This window comes from Hyalella azteca, unplaced genomic scaffold (genome assembly GCF_000764305.2).
Source record: "Hyalella azteca isolate HAZT.00-mixed unplaced genomic scaffold, Hazt_2.0.2 contig1994, whole genome shotgun sequence".
NCBI classification, from domain to species: domain Eukaryota; kingdom Metazoa; phylum Arthropoda; class Malacostraca; order Amphipoda; family Hyalellidae; genus Hyalella; species Hyalella azteca.
Window position 1 is genome coordinate 227,218 of NW_025932283.1, and position 20,440 is coordinate 247,657.

At 37.1% G+C, this 20,440-nt stretch overlaps 1 protein-coding gene across 2 annotated transcripts; it reads left to right on the plus strand.

Moving 5' to 3' along the window:
* The first annotated feature begins 7,581 nt into the window (after positions 1–7,581).
* Positions 7,582–20,138, plus strand: LOC108676266 (aminopeptidase N). Of its 2 annotated transcripts, none has more exons than XM_018164321.2 (17): positions 7,582–7,817; positions 8,104–8,354; positions 8,830–8,971; positions 9,323–9,531; positions 9,773–9,928; positions 10,350–10,480; positions 10,740–10,917; positions 11,123–11,306; positions 11,595–11,751; positions 12,002–12,083; positions 12,399–12,579; positions 12,669–13,145; positions 13,454–13,644; positions 14,583–14,753; positions 15,886–16,029; positions 18,009–18,087; positions 18,597–20,138. In XM_018164321.2, the coding sequence occupies exons 2-17, from the start codon at positions 8,137–8,139 to the stop codon at positions 18,747–18,749; spliced, it is 2,853 nt and encodes a 950-aa protein (XP_018019810.1). In that variant the 5' UTR covers positions 7,582–7,817; positions 8,104–8,136; the 3' UTR covers positions 18,750–20,138. The 2 variants fall into 2 exon arrangements, with proteins under 2 accessions (XP_018019810.1, XP_018019811.1); XM_018164322.2 differs by having other exon boundaries at positions 8,118–8,354.
* The last annotated feature ends 302 nt before the right edge of the window (positions 20,139–20,440 follow it).

Below are 20,440 nucleotides of genomic sequence, written 5' to 3' on the forward strand. Positions count from 1 at the left end.
ACTGTATATTGCACCAGATACTATACGTTGCACAATATAAAAATCCAAAAAATGGAAGATGGTTACACAAATTATTTCAATATATATACTACAAATACCACTGAAGTTTAATAAAATTCCTATTAACCAAACTGGAACAAAATGTAATACTAGTAATAATTACGTACTAAAAAACTAGGCTGACGCCTATAGGCTGACGCCTAGGCGAAAACTCTTCTTATAATAACATAAAACGTTTCCGCAAAATAAAAAAAAATCGGAGTGCGGATATAAAGAACTGAACAAGTTGTAAGCACCATCCAGGAGAGGTTACATTTATTTCTCTATACATATTTATTATATGAGAGAATTCGTCTCAGACTTCTCACCCTACAAGCAGAAGCTGAAAAAATATTCTCCTCCAATTTCTTACAGAAATGAGTATGGTGTACCCTAGAGACTTTGATGAGAAATCTAATATAAAAATTAGTAATTCATGAGCTTTCATAAGTTATTGGCGCTTTCTTTCATTACAGAAATTCCTTCTTAACAACACGTCAGGATGTTTGTTCGTTGGTATGATACTTTGGTGAAAATGAAACGGAGTTTGAGCAACTTAAAGGACGCATGTCGTGACAGCAGTCGCGCGTTTTGAGTCTATACGGACACGAGAAGCGCATTCCCGCGCTTCTGAAACCCGAAACCTCCATGCCCAGGCAGACATGCATACACCACGCCTCCATCTCCAAAATGCATCATGTTGAAACCACATTCATGTACATGCAAGTTTCATCTAAAGGCTGTCTAATTTAACTGTCCAATAGAAAAAGTTGGTTATCTGCACTCAAATTTCGATGGGGGTTGAGAACATGGAGTAGGTGTTGGATCATTTAGCTGAAAGCTTACCATACCTCGTGGCGGAGAAATTTTTAAATAATGAATTTGTTTCGCATTTCTGTGAATTAGTCTCGCTACAGTAAGAAGGGTCGTGACCTTAATTTAGATAGAATTAATTTAGATTAAAGTGACATCAAGAAGTTGAAATTGCTGGCCTTCCTGTGAGCCTAATAAAATTTATCTGCAAATGAAAATTAAATTCTGGAAAGCCTTCATTTTTTGCTATGTTCAGGTGTGACTGTTGGCCTGTGTGAGGTTTTAATCGCTACATCTTCAACCAAGTTAGCAACAAAAAGGAGTTCAACACACCGAAGTCTGTGTGTTGAGGTATCTCGATAACTAACAGTTCCATCCCTTAATACGGAAATCTTCCCAAAGATACGCAGCTCGCACAATTAACCTAAGAGTGAGGACGTCCAGAAACGCAGGTGTAGTCCGCAGCGAAGTGTATTGACTATTCAGAACATTTCTAGACTCACGACCTCAAACACTTTCGATCTTGTACCTCGTCATTTCGTTTCTTGTGCCTCGTGATTTCGTTGTATCATTTCTTACTCGTTTCGTCACCTAGCATATTGGAAGTTTTATATACCCAATTACTCCGATGATTCGGTAAGCCCTTCTCGTCGGACAGGACTTCGTATATTATCTTGTTGTTTGCATTTTATTGTTCATAACTCGAATCAATACAAACGATAACCGTTTGTGTCATATCATGCTGCGTAATTATTTATTTACATTTGCAGAAACTCAACATCAATAATCCTGTTACTGTATGGAATCATCTCGTCTATCAATCCCGTCCAAAGAAACTCTTAGTTTTCTTTATACAGTGAAATACACCTCTTAACAATAACAAATTGTAATTTTCGTTTTGAATGGCCTATTATACATGTAGATTCATAGTATTAATGGATTTTACGGTATTTATGCAAGTAACCTAACTTAATGGTTCTTCTAAACATTCTTTTTATTGCTCCTGGACCTTCTCGTTACGTAAATTAAGACTTGGCTGGAAAGCACGTGGTAAAGTTAAAACAAAGATAAACCGAACCGGCAACTTCAGTTTGGTCTATTCTGATTCAAACACTTTGTTCGCTATCTATCTTTCAATCAATACCGAAACATCTACTATGAGTGCTTTCACTCGCTCCACTCCTAACCACCCTTAATTATTGAATTTGAGGCGACCAATTGGTTCATTACCTAATTGTCTAATTAGCTAGCTGTTATTATCACAATTCTAGAATTAAGGGGCGCTAATGTTTCATTCATTGAAAAATAAATCTGGACCCTTCCTAGATAATTAAGCGGGCGTCTCTTGGGGTCTTGCGACGTATAGCCTCGAAGCTGTGTTGATAGTAAATGAGCAGAGGTACGACTAGAGGAAAATTGGCTTTTAACTTTTGTGTCATTCAAACTTTGAATATTAGACAGAATTTTTCATTAAACATACATAAAGCTCTCTCCGTAAAATTCAATTTAGCACTGTCCATTCTATACTTTATTTCTCGTTTGGAACTTCTCGCCTAGCCAACTTTGAGCACGTTTTGATATTTACAAAAGGACTCACAATAAATTGGTATTGAAGATTTAGATTTAATTTAATTCCTTACATTTTCCAATGGCAACCATACTCAAGGGGTACTCCAATTAATGGCAACCAATAGAATTTCGTTGCTAGGCCAATTTCCTCACGCCAGCACCATATCAACATTTCCTATGCGAGTATCTTTGAACTGGGTGTCCAATGTAGTCTCTGGAAGAGCCTGACCTTTTACGCAACTTTAATTAGATCATTGAAGTATACAAGTATACCCACGGTTTATACAAGGTCCCAGAAGGATTAGTAGAACTTGAAACAAGAACCAACACCAGGGGCCACGGCTATAAACTAAAAAACTGCGTTGTAACACATCCATGCGACAACATTTCTTCTCGCTTCGAGTCACCGACTTGCTGTGGAACAGCCTCCCTATACTGGCGTCGTTGACGCTGTCAGTATGAACGCTTTCAAGAATAGACTAGACGAAGATATACTATATACAGGAAAATATATTCAGTCTTAAAATGCCTAGCACCTTACGGGCCTTGCAATAAGTCCAGCAGCTATCTCAATCAATCGTCAGTTATGGGAAGATCGGGTTCAAAAGGCCGGATCCCTTTCGGAATCAAGTCACGAAAAGTACAAGAATCGGCAACAGGCCATTTCTTCAGTGCCGACACTTCTATTCAATTTTATTCTGTAACCGTAGTTGAAAAAATACGTAGATTCTACATCGATGAACTTGAAATATCGTTTTGCGTTATAGGCTAATCGGAGGACTAAGCAGATGCATACACAGAGGCAATTATTTTGGAGAAATATTACTCAATATTTTACTATATTTTCCAGAGACAAAAGCAAAACCTTCAAGATGTATCTGCATATGAATATTGTTTGTTATAATGCTTAAACTTACTTAAGCGACGTGCAAATTAACGTGTTCGATGTCAATCAGGGGTAGCTGTCCTAAAATTCGAGATATATTTTGAATACTAGAAAAGACAAACTCGGAATAGCGTTATAAGACAGATTCTCGCTTGTTTTTTCACTGTAAAGTTTATAATAACGAAGGCAAAGTCGCACGATCATAATAATAATTTAAATGTTAATTTTCCCATTATTCAGTTAATTGCATCATTCATGGAGTTAACCCGATTGAAAGATGTTTCTTTACATTTGATTAAAATACAAAATCTTTTTTGGTCAATACTGTTACCATTTTTCAATTTACCTGTTTTATCTTTCTCAATTTCCTAAGTAACAACATAGCTTTGACTACGAGCAAACAACCGACTTCTTTTAAACTAGCCAATGGAACTCTACTCATTATTATTAGCATATTAACTTTTGATAGGATTGGAGCTAATAATATATTTTACATCTGTGAAAAGAGTCATTTCCAATAACGCCACCTGCTGCACCTTCAACGCCTTCATAGCGAAGAAAATCCGCAACAGGTGTACTTTCCTCATCAAATTCAACAAAGAGGAGGTACCGCACACGTAGAGAACCACTTGTCTACACTGAGCACAGGCCTCCCCTCGCGCTGCGATGTAGACGTGATAAGTCGGAGTGAGTCGATCACCGCGGCAGCGCCTGAACGTACGCAGCACGTGGCGGGGTGCCAGCTGCTGATCGGGTCGTGCTACGTGGTTGGGTCACTAGCCCTCTGGCCATGATGGTGTTTGCTTTAAAACTGAAAGCTGCTGTTGTTTGTGGTTATAGTGTATAAATCATTTGACCTACTCAATGTGCAACAGATGTGGTTAGGAATACGAATTGAGTTTAAATTAGCATTGAGAGTGAAAGCGATTTATTGTATCGCATCAATTTGATGTACAGCTACAACTATCACAAATTTGACAGAAATCACGAAAAATATTGCAAATTATTTTTTCGGGGAAATCTTCACTATATATACTTTATTTTATTATTAGTATTATATTAGTAGTATTATATTATTTAAATTATTTGGATGAAATATTTGGTGCGGTGTAACGTTGTTTGCGCTTTAATTAATGATGTACATTCAGGTGTCGTTAGTAAAATTATGATGTGCTTGCAAGTGAGGTTAGAGGCAAAATAATATGTTTGCAAGTTTCGCTAGTATAATATAGGGTTCGTAAGTGACGTTAGTGTGTTAATTATGCACTTCAAGAGACGTTAGTGACATCGTAATGTGCTTACAAGTGACTTTAGCGTAATAATTATGCGATTGCAACTGGAACTATATAATAGCCTCATGGATGGATTTGCACACTTTTTTTTACCTGAATCAAATTTCGGAAGGACGGTGTTCAGTTAGAATTTTTTAAGAGCTAAAATCATCCATTAAGCAAAGATTATATTTTCAAGAACTGCTGATATTTTACATCTGTGATAAGAGTCATTTTTAAGAGCTGCATGTTCAACGCCTTCATAGCGAAGAATAATGGTATATAGTTCAATTTATACTATGCTGTTTTCCAGTTATATTCTACTGGAAGTTAAAAGTTGGGTGGAAACTACTTTTTGTGTCAAATGCAAAGGGAATATTACTTGAAGTAAAAGACGAGATCCACAGATGTCAAGGAAGAGTGTCTCTTATTAGTACAAGTGTGTCTATTGTAAAGCTGCCTATTATAGAAATGCTTCACGTCCGAACGCTGCACAGCATATGGAGGTTTGTGCTCGATCTCAACTGCACACTGTCCGCCCCATCACAATTCGCGTTTGATGATTCCCTGCCCTACAGTTCTACAGTTATTTGTTCAAACTTTCTTTCAATAAGTTATCTTGATACATTATTCAACTATTAGTTTCGGTCGCTGATATTATTCACCTTTCTTGATTGCTTGCTGCATTTTCTCATATTCTCATGTGTACAAATAGCACATTTAGAACTATATATATATATATAGTTTCTATTAAGAAGATCGAAATTCTACATTAATAAGAGTATGTTCAAATTGAAGAAATTTTTTAATGACTTCGCAACGAGTTGTCAAACACTTTTTTACAAACAAGAAACATTCAATGACTTCGCAACGAGTTGTCAAACACTTTTTTACAAACAAGAATTATTCAATGACTTCGCAACGATTTGTCAAACACTTTTTTACAAACAAGAAACATTCAATGACTTCGCAACGAGTTATCAAACACTTTTTTACAAAAAAGAAACATTCAATGACTTCGCAACGAGTTGTCTAATACTTTTTTACAAACAAGAAACATTCAATGACTTCGCAACGAGTTGTCTAACACTTCTTTAAAAACAAGAATCATTCGATGATTTAACAACGGGTTGTCTAACACTTCTTTACAAACGAGAAACATTCGGTGACTTCGCTATGAGTAGCCTAAAATTCCCTGCCAAACAATGGAATTTTTAATGACCTATTTGGCCGTTGGTAAATTTAGAACGATGCCGCAATGGTTTCATTGTTAAGCAGCATGCGATTCTCTGCTCGTTGGTTGCGGTCGCTCCATGGAATGCTCTTCTGACGAGTTATGTTCAGACGACGTTTTCTTTGTAATCATGGTTACGATGAGTAAAGTAAACGGAAAAAATTATGTAAACATCCAAATATTTCAATACACTCCCTTTTGTTTTTTCATTACAAGTTCTGAGCGAACAATTCACTTCCTTCAATTACTATTTAATCAGTGCTCCTCGTTTGCATTGTTTATTAGTCGGCAGATTTGGCTAGATTTTTACTGTCGATAGAATTTGGTATTCTGATGCATTTTTTGTGACAAGCAGAATGACGGTAATTTTCTGTTGTGGCTGCGATTTTGTTCTACTCACAACCTGTAACATGTCTAATTCTTTCTAGTTTAATGTTATTTGGTTCTATAGAAAGATAGGAAACAAATACGGATATGTTCTAGTTTTAAGTCTTAATTTTTTATTTAAACTTTTGAGGAAATGTTCTGATTCAATCACAGCCTCAAAGAAAGCTTTCTAGAATAGCCCGTAACTATTTTTTACATTGAAAATATCATTATTTTTATCGCTTGACTATCATATTGTTTTCGAACTTATATCCCTATATGCCTGTGTTGACGCAATATTGGCCGAGGTCTTGATTAATTATTTCTCAGAAACTTTTTATGCTCGATAACGATGCTAAAATCGCCTAACATGTGTTCCATTTGATGTCAATAATGCCACTTTCAATACCACACTAATTGTTTCGCGAAAATCGACATTCAGCATAATTTAAATGGCACTCTTATTCAACAGGAGTGCAAACATTGAAAGCTGAGATAATAAGTCAAGGAAACTCAAACATCAGCGCGCAATCGTACCTGATATGGACACCCGGCGTAACAATCATTGAGGTTTTCACTCACCCTTTACAATCACCTCTAAACTGGTGTTGTTACTTATATACTGATTCCGAGAAACGCGTGCCTGAATATATAACCACTTAGTTCAACTATTGTACCTACAAATATTCTTCATCACTATGAATCTAAATGCAGTACTGATGTGTCATAATAATTGTATTTATAAAGTAAAACTTAATGTGACGATTTTATTAAATGTTCTACTCACCCTGAAACACAGCCACATGTTATCCTTGTGAGTTATTCTGAGTCATCTCTGTTAGATTGTCATGCAGATAACAAATCTTCTGGTGTAATGATAATATCGTGAAAATAATCACAAGGCCAGGAGCAAAGTTTATCTATGATTTGTATCCTCGCCTTCATGTTGAGTTCGATAATCTGGAAGTAGCAGCACCTGTTTTCTTAAGAGTGGCGCCATCGCGCTATCAAGCCCTATATAGTTCATAAGCACGAGCTATTGCGCTCGAAAACGGGCGTCCCACATTCATGCTCTAAACTCCGCACAAACTTATTGACCAAACATTCACTGAAATTTACCAAACAAGCATTATGTATCTCCCTTCAGTAAAACTTATTAAATTGTGCCTTTAATTGTGCATGAATAAACTATAAAAATTGTGCACTGCTCATCTTCGCTCTCTTGAAAAAATTTATTGGATAGTACAGTAGATGCTAAAAACCTTAATTAATGAACTCGTTTAATGTGCCAGAGGCACGAATTTGAATTAATTGAATTTTATTAAACGGTGCTTTCTGAACATAAAACTTTATTGAAGTGAAATTAATTTCTCATCCTGTTTTTCATACTTCGTGTCTTTTCAGGAATTTTTTACGATGAACCTAATCGTGCATAATAACTTAGATATTATGTTCCCAACAAGAGCTCACCGCAAGTTACCTATTTAATTTAATAAATCTTTAAGTGTTAAGGTAACTATAGCGAAGTGTGTACTCGATCCTTTTGCTTACTGTACTGGTTACGTGTTCAGTAATAAGGGAAGATATTCGAAGGACGACTTCAATATTTCAGTGGAACTCCTGTCGCTGAAGAAGATCTGTGAGTTATTGTTTAAATGTTCCTAGTAGCAAGCCAGGAATCATTATAACTTTAGCAGTAATAGTTGAAATTTAGGAAAACTCTACAGAATTTCTCGATTTTTTGTTGTTGTTGTTGTTCGCCCACAAATAACACTTGGATAATGATTGAAGTAGATCTAATCGTAACTTTATAATTCACATCTTTAACTTACAACTGAAGCAATACATCGAAGCAATACAACTGAAGCAATTTCATTTGGCTGATGCTGATAACTAATTTATCAATAATGAGTGATTTTTTCCAGCTGATTTTTTCAAGGACCAAAATTATAATCGAAATGGACAAAAAGGACGACGATGCTGGCACGTCGTATTCCTCGGCACGTTCCTCCAGTCACTGCATGTCCAGAAGATCGACCATCTTCATCGTGGTGTTCCTCTTCGTGGTGTTGGTGTGTGCGGGGTTTCTGGTCCACTTCTGTTGGCCAGGAGCGAAGGAGCCTTCGTATCCAGAAGATCACGACATCAGGCTTCCCCGGTCAATTTTCCCAGTCAGGTGCATAAGATTTTTAAAATGCTAATTATTGTGAACTGCAATTTTTCCTTTAAATTTATCTTGAAACACGAGCTTTTTCTATTTTTTCGTTATGTGCCCTGAAAGTTCTATTGACTTGGTAAATTTTGTTCTCTTGTGTTCGTTAGAACAGAACATATTTTATTGAAAGCAGTTGTGCGGTTGCCCACGGTGATTTTAGGTATCAAGCAACCAGTTTGCGGTGAAGTGTTAAAATCATAAGTTAGACTAATCAATACATAATTCGTTGTGTTAACATCCTTGTTATTTCAACTATCGGTTATTTAATTCAATTGAATTTTCCTTCGAAAATTTAAAACATAGTGTTTGAAACATCACTTTAGGTACTTTATACAGGCATTAAATTTTGATTATAACAAAAAATAATAGTACTACCATATGAAAAATTTAAATCCATACTTTTAATGTTAATTTCTCACTATTGGTATCTTGTCAGCTATGAGCTGTGGCTGCAGCCGTTTATTAACGGTAATTTCACAATACTGGGCGCTGTCAACATCGTGATTAACGTCACCATCCCAACGGATAACGTGACGCTCCACATCAGCGACATCATCACAAAAAATGAAACTGTAACGGTATGGAAGCCAATTTACGAAAATATGCTAGATAATTCCTGTTAAAATAAAAAATATAACTCAGTACTCACTGCAGTGAGTGACAGAGAGCGCATTTTCTCGTCGACGAAAACGTGAAGTCACAGACGGACAGACAGGCACAATGGCGAGCAATAGTGCATTTTTTTCCATAAATGAGAAAATGCGCTAAAAATGACTTTAACATTTATTGATCGTGTCGAGTTTATTCTTATTTTGTGAATTTTGCAATAAGTACTTAGTACATCCTCAACTTTTCTCTACATTAAGCACTCAAAAGAAAGAGCCTTGGGTCCCTTGGTGGGTTATTATTTATTATTGTAACCATCACAGATCCATTCTCTACATGACCTGGACGGTCCTGGTATTAGGATAAAAAAACAGTCGTACGACCATGAGAAGAATTTCTACGTTGCGCTGCTCGAAGAGGCACTCGAACCTGGCCGATCATACAAGTTTCACATGGAATATGAAGGATATCTTAATGATCAACTAAACGGTTTCTACAGATCGTCCTACACAAGATCGGACGGAAGCTTGGTGTGAGTTATATTACTGACGAGTTCCACAAACCCTCGATCTTTGTCCCTAATGAACCCTCAGTGAGCCAGAAAGTCCAAAATTTTGTTGTCCTGATGTCATAATAGGAGGTTTGTTACTTAGATGAAAATAGTACTAAAATAAACAAATTGAGTTGAGATCAGAAAGGTCCCACTTTCTTTACTGAAAAAATTACCATATCGTCATACAGATTTAGGCACTAATTATAATTTCTAATTTTAGCTTATTGGCAGCCTCGCAGTTTGAACCAGTTGACGCTAGAAGAGCGTTTCCATGCTTCGACGAACCTGCGATGAAAGCCACTTTCGACATCCACATAGCCAGGGAGTCCAACATGACGGCAATTTCCAACATGCCTAAAATTAACACCACTGCTTTGTAAGTAGATTGCATCTGCGCAGGGCTAATCTGTCTCTTTGCATGGTGTGATTAGTTGCATTCCTCGTACTTTGGAATCGATGAGATTAGTATTGGTTGAAGGCCCATGTGTTCCAATTTGCTAATTTTTATTCCAGACATAGTCAGTACTCAATTGCATGCTACACTGCAATTCTGTCCGTGGTTTAAAATACTGTACAGTACGTTCGTTTGCATCTAAGTGAATTCGTCGATTGTTCAGATTGTTTTAAATAATTAGTGAAATGTATTCTGGAGCTATAATGCGCCGAAAGAACCTTTTCAAATGTTCTTATATCTTATCTCATTTTTAGTTTGCTGACTTTCATTGACGAACATTCTAGATAAGATTTTGTTTTATAATAAAAGAATGGCGCTGTTAAAAGTGTGAATTATCTTGCAGCGGTGAAAATAGTCAATGGATGTGGGACCACTTCGGTACAACCTTGCCCATGTCAACCTACCTCGTGGCGTTCGTAGTGTCGGACTTCCAGCATGTCGAGTCCAACTACAACGATCACATCAAGTTCAGAGGTACAATTAACCATTATTTATCTAATTTTCCTCTCTAAACGTAAGTACTCGAAAAACCAGCCTCACCACGCGGAGCTTTCGCACTCGAGAATTGAAGTTACTTCCGTCGATGCAGGAAATTTCATTTTTCTAAACTTCAACGATAATGCCCTTTCATCTCTCATTACCTACAGTCAAGCGCATTTTGCTTCTTACATACTATAAATGTTTCATTCTTGCCGAGTACTCAAAGAATGATGAACAATTTCTCATTGATCAGTGTGGGCCCGCCAGGACGCCATTAACCAGACATGGTACGCAAGTAAAACTGGACCTCAGGCTTTGAGCTTTTTTGAAAATTACTTCAACATCTCCTTTCCTCTGCCCAAACAAGACATGATCGCCTTACCTGACTTCTCAGCCGGAGCCATGGAAAACTGGGGGCTTATAACTTACAGGTATATGAGACGTCACTGCATTGAGTTAATTAAATTTAAGAATTAAATTATTTTTATCTATTATTCATCTGATAGCCTATCTATTATTCATCTGATTATTCATTGTTTTTCAATTACGCATGTTGGCCGATTAATTAGAAAGGCTATATGAGATAGTTCATGGAAATAATAAGTTAAAGTACATAGTACATACATTTCCACGCAGAGAAACTGCTCTGCTTTTGAACCCTGTTGGATATTCAGCCTCCAGCCACAGTAGAGTAGCGAACGTGATCGCGCACGAGCTGGCGCACCAGTGGTTCGGAGACCTGGTCACCATGGAGTGGTGGTCAGACTTGTGGCTCAACGAAGGATTCGCCACGTACATGGCTTACCTCGGAACCAATTCGGTACAATTAACAGGTTCTCCTAGAACATTTGAACCTTCAGTCAAATTTAATAATTGTATATTGTAGAAAGGTTGAATAAATTTAGATTGAAGATTCAATTGAATTAAAGATTGAGTGATCCCGAAACCGATGTAAAAAGTTCATGCTCGATCATGTGTAGGTCGATTATCATGAAAATAATCCATAGTGACATCAATTTGTTGACATAGGCTCTGCATGTACTCAGTGACGAATCTCTTAAATTGAGAAGAAGCACCAATCTTACAATTTCCAATAATTTATTATTAGGTCGAACCAGACTGGAATGTGCTGGACACCTTCGTAGTCACGGATCTACAGAACGTTTTCGCCCTAGACTGCCTTGAATCTTCTCATCCAATCAGCGTCGCAGTTGAATTTCCCAACGACATCAACCAGCTGTTCGACGATATTTCATACTCTAAAGGTAAATCATGAAAATGTGAAGTCGCTGCGCCACTAAGACTAGATATTAGCTGCTAATTTTTACTATTATTTGAAGTATATGTTATCTAATGCGCTACTGACTAGCGCTGATTATTATTTCAATGCTGTAAAAAATTTCATCTATTTTCATGAATATATGTGCTTTCTTGATTGCTAATGTCACATCTGAAATGTGCTGCCAGATCTACCATATAATAAATTTTTATTAGTGACTGCATTTTTTCGTTAAGGTGCTTCTATCATACGGATGATGAATCATTTCTTGACCGAAGAAACTTTTAAAGCCGGACTGACAAAATATCTCAATGTTCAGTAAGTGTAAGCAACTAGGCTCGGATAATAATTATGTTATTAATATTTGATCATATCAATTAATTACAAGACCAATGCCTCTTCTAAGATTTAAATTGAGTGCTGAATCATGAAGATACACGATACGCACTAATGAAGATGATTACTAAATTTAACGTTAAAGCTGAAATTTTTCTTGTTAACTCTTGATGTATACATTCCAAATGGTTTCAATTATATGCATTGTTTTAACTCATCCTGTTTTTGATCGCCTGATAAAAAATCTGGGAACAGGTCATATCCAATACCTTAACATATTTTTTGTTTTACGATCAGCCAGTTCGGCAACGCCGCACAGGACGATCTCTGGCAATGTTTGACTGAACAAGGACGCGCTGATGGCACCTTACCGGAACACCTCTCAGTCAAAACCATCATGGATACCTGGACGCTGCAGATGGGATACCCTGTCATATCTGTGCACCTCTCGCGTGACGGACAAGCGACACTCACGCAGGTACAGTTTGTAATCCCTGCAAATAATTTTTATCTATGACCCGTCTAATGTTTTTCTTCGAGTAATTTCAAACATACATTTATTTGCAGAAGCGATTTTTAATGGTCAACACTTCAGTTTCGACTGATACCCACGATTACAAATGGTGGATACCAATCACATTCACCACTCAGGACTCTCCAGACTTTTCCGTCACCAAAGCATCTCACTGGATGCCTGCTTTGGGAAGCAGTTACGTCATCGATGGTTTACCGACGAATCAATGGCACCTTTTTAATCTCGAGCAAACTGGATATTACAGAGTTAACTATGGCGTTGAAAATTGGAACCTTTTAATCAACCAACTCCAGGACAACTCATCCGTTTTGTCTCTCGTCAGCCGAGCGCAACTGGCCGATGATTCCTTCGACCTGGCAAGAGCGGGTGAACTTGACTATGACATTCCATTGCAAATAAGTTCTTATTTAGAAGCAGAAAAAGAATTCGTTCCATGGAGTGCTGCTCTCAGTAACCTGGCGTACTTGGAGAATATGTTTACTCGCACTAGAGGCTACGTTGCTCTCAGGGTGAGTTCCCTATATTGATACGAGTTTCAAATTACAACACATGCAAATAATATAAGTGCTTATGCACGATATCCTGGCCTGTAACCCCTAATCACCTGAGAATTTTTTATTTACCGCCTAATTAACTCTAATGTTAATCTTTCCTAAATTATTTTCTGCTCTTTTCATTGACCAGATGAATCTATGTTCAAAGATCACGTGCCCTGAGCATGAACATGAGAAATCCTTGAGAATTCAAGAATGACAGACGTAATTTAGATAATTTTCACTTCAAGATTTAATAGTATTTTGATGTATTTTTCTTCAAGAATTACCTCCTTGGGATCCTAATTCCACTCTACAATGACGTCGGATTTGAGGACAATCCAGACGACACTCATTCGCTGCAGAACAAGAGGGTATTGGCCGTAGCCTGGACCTGCGCGCTCGAGTATAGTGACTGCGTCGTAAAATCCGTCTCTTCGTATGCCAACTGGATGGCAAACCCAACCAAAATATCGTAAGCTAATATTGGCACGAAACTTCGCGTAATAATTCATGCATTATAGCAGAAGTGGGATTATACAGGATACACTTGGCCTATACACGATAATTGAGTTAAAAACGTTCTTTAATTTGTGTCATTGCTCCGATCAAACTCGCACATTCATCAATATTGTGTCCCTATAATAATTAAATAATTACTGAAGACAAGAACTTCAACTATTACATTTTAAATAGCCTAGGGGCCACGGCCAGGCTTTTTGAAATTAAGCCTTTATCGTGGATTTCATCTCGTCTTTTTTTTGGTCATGTTTTGAGGAAGTTAATTGGTCCTCTTTTAACGTTAACTGCTTGTTACTATTCAAGTTGTACTAAATCTTAACAAGATGAAATTACAAATAATTTTCTAGGGTCTTCGGAGACTCACATTTTCTTTGAATCCAACGATGGTACACTAATCTATTTGAGAGGTCGTGTTTCTCTGGTTACCTCTCCTGCTGTTCCAATACGATGAGCCAAAATATATCATTATTATTCTTCGATGTCAGAGCATAATATTTGTATCTTATACTCCAATCACCGTATTTTAGAGGAATGGCGACATAATATCTACAAGCTCTGACAAAATCGATTTGAAATCTGCATAAATGGTAACGCTGAACAACTGATATAACAATGAAGAAAGTCTTCTCAAGGACGAATATCTAGCGTGTCACAATTTGTGACAAACATTCATTTATTAAGTTTGACAGCTAATCGACATAATTGTTGTAGCAATCCCGAATAGATGACATTGTATACAATAAGATACGATATTTAAAAAAGATGCAAGGAGCGTAATATACTAGGCTACGTTAGATGCCATTGCGCGGTGCGGTGAACATAAAAAAAACAGAGCCAAAATACATTTTGTCTTTTCGAAGAATTAGTTCAAATGTTGAATTGTCACTTCAGGGACATCTCTGACAATTTGAAGCCCACGATATATTGCACTGCAATTGCGAGAGGCGGAGAGGACGAGTGGAACTTCGCGTGGTCGCAGTACCGCCTTTCGAACGTCGCCTCTGAGAAAGCCACACTCCTGGGCGCACTTGGCTGCTCCAGAGAAATATGGATTCTGGCGAGGTTTGTCGACGAAACTCCTCGTATTTCAGTTCATAAGATTATTGTTTAGATTGAAATATATTCTGAAATTTGTCTGTCTAGACTAGAGTTTGATCTTCCACATTTAGAGCCTATGATATGTTTTGCTTCAAATGTAGCCCGGCAACGAAATTGAATTCTGATTGTGTGCATGATTCATAAAAGAAGTTATGAATGTCTCTATTTTATTTTGGTGACAGATTAATGAAAAATATCTCATACGAATCAATTGAAGTCAGTACGTCATATTAGATAGATTCAGTTCAGTTGTTCCCTATGAGAATTTTCCGGGGAACTACAAAAATTCAACACCGAATATCAGCTAGTTCGATGAATCAACTCAATTCCTATAACTGTTCAGCGTCTAAATTAGTAGCATAAATGGCAATGTGGCCGTTCCAGAATTACGTTCTCCATTTTTTTGATAGGAGTTAGTGTAGCCGTTTCAGGATTAAATTTTCGGTAATAATTTTCAAGATTTTATTAATTATCAACTTTCCTGTAAATAAAGAAATTCAGTGACATTCCAGCTGCTGAAAGGGCATATGCGTTTTAAAGGAAGCAGTTCAATCTTTTCAAAATTGGGTTTTTCGCTAAAAGTTTCAATAATTTTACACCAAATATCATTTAAAACGAGGAAGTCAGTCATCATCAAACTGTGCATGGGCTGCATTAATTTTACACATGTCATGTTCAGCCGCTTCCTAGATGTGTTTCACTGTTGAAACATAAATAATTCGAAAACAAATATTACCCCACTCGGTTATTTCATTCGCTATTCAACAGTGCGGTGACAGCTTGAATTTTATAATGTTAATAGAATCATTTCAGAATTTGTGTTTTTCGTTAATAACTGTAAACTATGATTGAACACCGAATACCACCTAAATCGATTAATCCATTCGATTGCAAACAGAGTGTGTGTTGCTGAATTATTTCTACATTTGTCAGTTAAGCCGTTTCCTAAATGCGCTTTCCGGTAATAAATACAGTGATTCAACACTACATTTAACCTATTTCGCTGAATCACTTTAATTCCTTATTGCCACAATGAATCAATCACTCCATTTCCACATGAACACAACAGCTGTAACGCCTAGGTTCTGCCGAGCAGGTTCCTGGAGATGGCGTTCACGGAGGGTAGCGGCATCAGGAAGCAAGATGCCACGCGTGCTTTCAGTGCCGTCGCTGCTAACGACGTGGGTCGAGATCTTGCATGGGACTTCCTCAGAAACAACGTCATGTGGATCTCAAACTAGTGAGTTTTTCTTTGATCGTTCAGGAGTAAATTGAAACTGCAATATTACGTAAGCCTGAAAATTATTTAAATTCTTATTTTTGATGTTATTTACACCACAAATTCATATGAATGTCACTCATTTAGTTTCGAAAGGTATCAATTGCACAGTGTGTTTGTCTAAAAACGAATTAGATTATTCCTACGATGAAATGCAATTGTATTTGAATGGAAAAATAATTGAAAGAGGGTATTTCAGTAATGGAGGAGGCAGGGAACTACTCACTGGTTGTGCTTAAATATTTTTTATAGGAGCTCTAAAAATTCCAAATAGCTAAAATGTATGAAACTTGCACGGTGGTGCTCTGGCAGTCTACATTAATTCGTTCCAAAGGGAGCGATAACTTTTTAAACTGTCGACTTCCTAATGAAATTGTTTTGAAGGGAAAAATTATCCTAAAAGGCAGCTTCTGGCACACAGTGTACCACGCAAGAGACCCCGTGTGAATGCCGCTTCGTTTGGGGTCTCTGTTTTGATGTCGCTTCGTTTTGAGATCTCTGTTTTTATGTCGCTTCGTTTTGGGATCTCTGTTTTAATGTCGCTTCGTTTTGGCATCTATGTTTTGATGTCGCTTCGACATCAAAATTTCGGTCGACTTTTGAGACATTTTGCCGATACTATTTATAGAGTTACGATATCGTAGTCTTCTAAAGTTCCAATTCCTACATGTTGTTTAGGTAATCATTTGCTCAACTTATATAGTAACATTAAGTGACGTTATTTCAGCTCGAACCTCAAAGGAAAGTTCAAGCGTTTACTGAGGAATGTTTCAAGTAAATTCAACGAAAATTTACGAAAGGAAGAGGTATTTACCGTATTTGCAACGTTTCAAAACATTTGCTCAATTTAAGTTTTTGTAGCTATTTTTCGTGATCTTGTTTTAATTTTGAGGCTATTTTACTATCTTAGAGTGGCCACAAATTTATTGTTTACGCTGCATGAAATTGATGTTCTTAATTTAATTTTTTTAATCATGAGCTCCACCATACTGTTCTTGATTCCATGAACAACTGCTTTTCAATTATGCTTTTTAAACATAAAACTGCTTGAAGACTTTTCAAATATTATTTCCAGTTTCATTTGATTGCCGAATACTTGATTCTCTTACGTTTCGATTTTGCTAAGTGTTGCGCACTGAGATTGTCTGTTACTTGATGAGAACATGTAAATCAGGCTGAAATTCAAAGCACGTTAGTATTATGCTCGGGAAAGAAACAATTACACGCTGTGAGTGAAGAAATGAAAGCACCGGATTTTTCATTGATTCATTACACTCGCAAGAGATCAGATTTGTTAGCAATTCGCTAATAGGTAAATATCTGCCGTATAGAAAAATTCGACGCATGTTGAATATTGGTCCGTAAATAGCAAACGCGTATTAAAGCAGAATAACACTATGATCTGCATATATATTGCTCTGATCTTTACCTGTATAAATTACAACGCTTAGTATGCTTTTGCATCGCTCCCTCTCATTAATTTAATTTGAAGCAGACTTAATTTAATTTCTGAGGACATTTAATGGCTCGGTGTATTTTCTCCTATATAAAGAGTTGAATATATTTTTATACGTTTAAATTATATGCTAATTGATATAAGTGACTTGGGTTGAGACATATATAGTGATTAAATTTGTAACGTGATGATTGCTGATTGTTGTGCACAATTTAATCTACCTGAAGCTAGTGATAAACACGTCGTTGCTCTGATTCCGTAAAACCAACATGAATGGTCCTCTATACACAGCTCCATGTTAGATTTATATGGCGTATAGCGTCTGGAAACCTTCGGGCAGTATAAGCAATACAATTATTTGCTAATTATCTGTTTATTAAGATATCTCTTTCATTTGTATTTTCTCATCACCCATTAAACGAGTGTCCTTAGCTGCATTGATTTTTAAATTTTTAAACGAAGACTTTAATTTTCCTAATTTCAGTCTTCAAACATTTACGGCGGTTAGCGCACTGGTTACTGATGCCGCGTCTGAATTCAACACTCCTCTAAACTACCAGGAGGTGAGCGTGTTGATGTATCAAGTGCATACATGTTGATTTAGCTAGCATCATGTGCATACATTTATGAGTCAAAATTACAAATTGATAGAAACGGATGGGAAACGTATACCAGAAACTAGCCGGACATACTTGAATGTTTTGTGTTGAGGTGAATAATGATCGAGAGTGAGTAGCAATGATTACGTTTGTTGATGTAATAACAATTAATCTAAAATGGGGTGATAAAATGAGTAATTTTTCATTTCTCTAATTTAAATTTGCCGGCTGTAGAATGATTTTGTATCATGCTCTCGCAAATTAATTTAATCATAACATGTTGAAAAATTCTTATGCAATATTGTTTCTTGTTCTAAAATACTAATGCTGAAATGTTCTCTACACGAGTTGTTAAAGAACCTTAAGTCGGCTCCTCACCTTTTAATGCAGCAATGAATAAAAATAATTATTTTGATCGGTTTGGCTATCACAATCACCTAATTCTTGCAGCTCTTGATATGTTTTTTTTATAGCTGTTGAAATTCAAGAGTGATTTCTCGGAAGAGCTTGGCAGTGCAACTTACGCCATCGATCAGAGCATCGAGAACACATCCAACAACATCGCCTGGATGGACAACTACTACGACTACATCGTCAACTGGCTGCATGATCATGGATACGAATGAAGGCTTAGCAGTTGCTCGATCAGCATCCACGATTCAACCGACCTGCATCCACGATTAAACTGTCCAGCAACCACGATTCAACCGACCAACATTCACAATTCAACCGACCAGCATCCACGATTCAACCATCCAGCATCCACGATTCAACCGTCCAGCATCCACGATTCAACCGACCAGCATCCACAATTCAACCGATCAGCATCCACGATTCAACCGACGAGCATCCACGACTCAACCGTCCAGCATCCACGATTCAACCTACCAGCATCCACGATTCATCCGTCCTGCATCCACGGTTCAACCGGCCAGCATCCACGATTCAACCGACCAGCATCCACGATTCAACCGCGCTGCATCCACGATTCAACCGACCGGCATTCACGATTCAACCGGCCTGCATCCACGGTTAAACTGACCAGCATCCACGATTCAACCGACCTGCATCTACGATTCAACCGACCAGCATTCACGATTCAACCGGCCAGCATCCACGATTGTGTTGGTGTGGATCAGGTTGATCTGCGTTAGATTATTCTGTTGAACTGCGGCAGATTATTCTGTTGATCTGCAGTAGATTATTCTGTTGATCTTGGGTAAATTATTCATGTAGTGGATCAAGCACCATATCCTGAAAGCAGAGGTGATGCGTGATTGAGACATTTATTAATCGGTGACTTGGTTGATGATATATTGAACGAAAAATAATTCTTTTGTTAAAATTTGCAGTTCGTTCGTTCAAATTAGAGTTTTGTAAACTGTAAAAGGGATCTTACTATGAAAGTTCGACTATGTGATGTAAATTTAGTCCTATATAGTAGGTATTCGTTTTGCGTTTTAAACAAAAATTATTAGCGAAGAATGAATAAGCATAGAAAAAACTCATATTTGATTATAGCACTTTGAATGAAAATTATATTCCTTGGTTCGAGTGTATTCAATCAGGCCTGGCAGAATAGAAACAATTTTCGTGTATTGTTTTTCCTTGAGGTTCCTAAGCGATCAAGTGATTACTAAGCGAGAACGTTTCCAAGTCACTCCTTCCACTATAAAGTTCTTTATCTTCAAATTGTGTCTTTTGCTCTTCGGTAAACTGATATCATCTCAACAGAAACTTCCTTACACTCAGGGTGACTTAGCGTAGATCGAGTAATTGGTTAATTATATTTATATATCTAAGGTAATAGTTAAGAGTAAGGGCAGGATTTTCACATCATACTTGATTAGTATTTTCTTTACAAGACACTACCTTCATAAAAATTTAATACACGTGTGTATTTGCAGTAACCGTGAATATTTCTGGTATTTAGTGTTGCACTTTTAGAAATGATTTAATGTGCCTTCTTGTACAATGTACATTACAATATGCACTTTTCGGAAGCTCTTTAATTTCCTACTAGCGCGTCGAGCTACCTACAGGCGACCGCTGTGCCAGACTGCAGAGGGAGCCTACAGCCAAACACTATTGTCTTGTCAGCTTTTGTTTACGACGAGATCCGCCGCTGTTAGTGTAAGAAATTTTGTGACCCGTCGAGTGTTACATGTTTGTGCTCTAAAAGAGCTAAAAGAAACCTGCTATAAAAATCTGCTCGATGTACTGATGATATAGCGTTGGCAAACTAATCCTCAGTAGTATTGGTAAGGAAATTATTAGGGAAAGTGTAAAAATTTAATTTGAAAAAGTTTACGCAATT

Bases quoted from the DNA above. Each gene is read 5' to 3' on its own strand.
- LOC108676266 (XM_018164321.2), top strand. From the start codon at position 8,137: ATGGACAAAAAGGACGACGATGCTGGCACGTCGTATTCCTCGGCACGT. The intron at 12,580-12,668 runs GTACAGTTTGTA...ATTTATTTGCAG, and splicing joins GACAAGCGACACTCACGCAG to AAGCGATTTTTAATGGTCAA. The intron at 16,030-18,008 runs GTGAGTTTTTCT...TCCTAATTTCAG, and splicing joins GTCATGTGGATCTCAAACTA to TCTTCAAACATTTACGGCGG.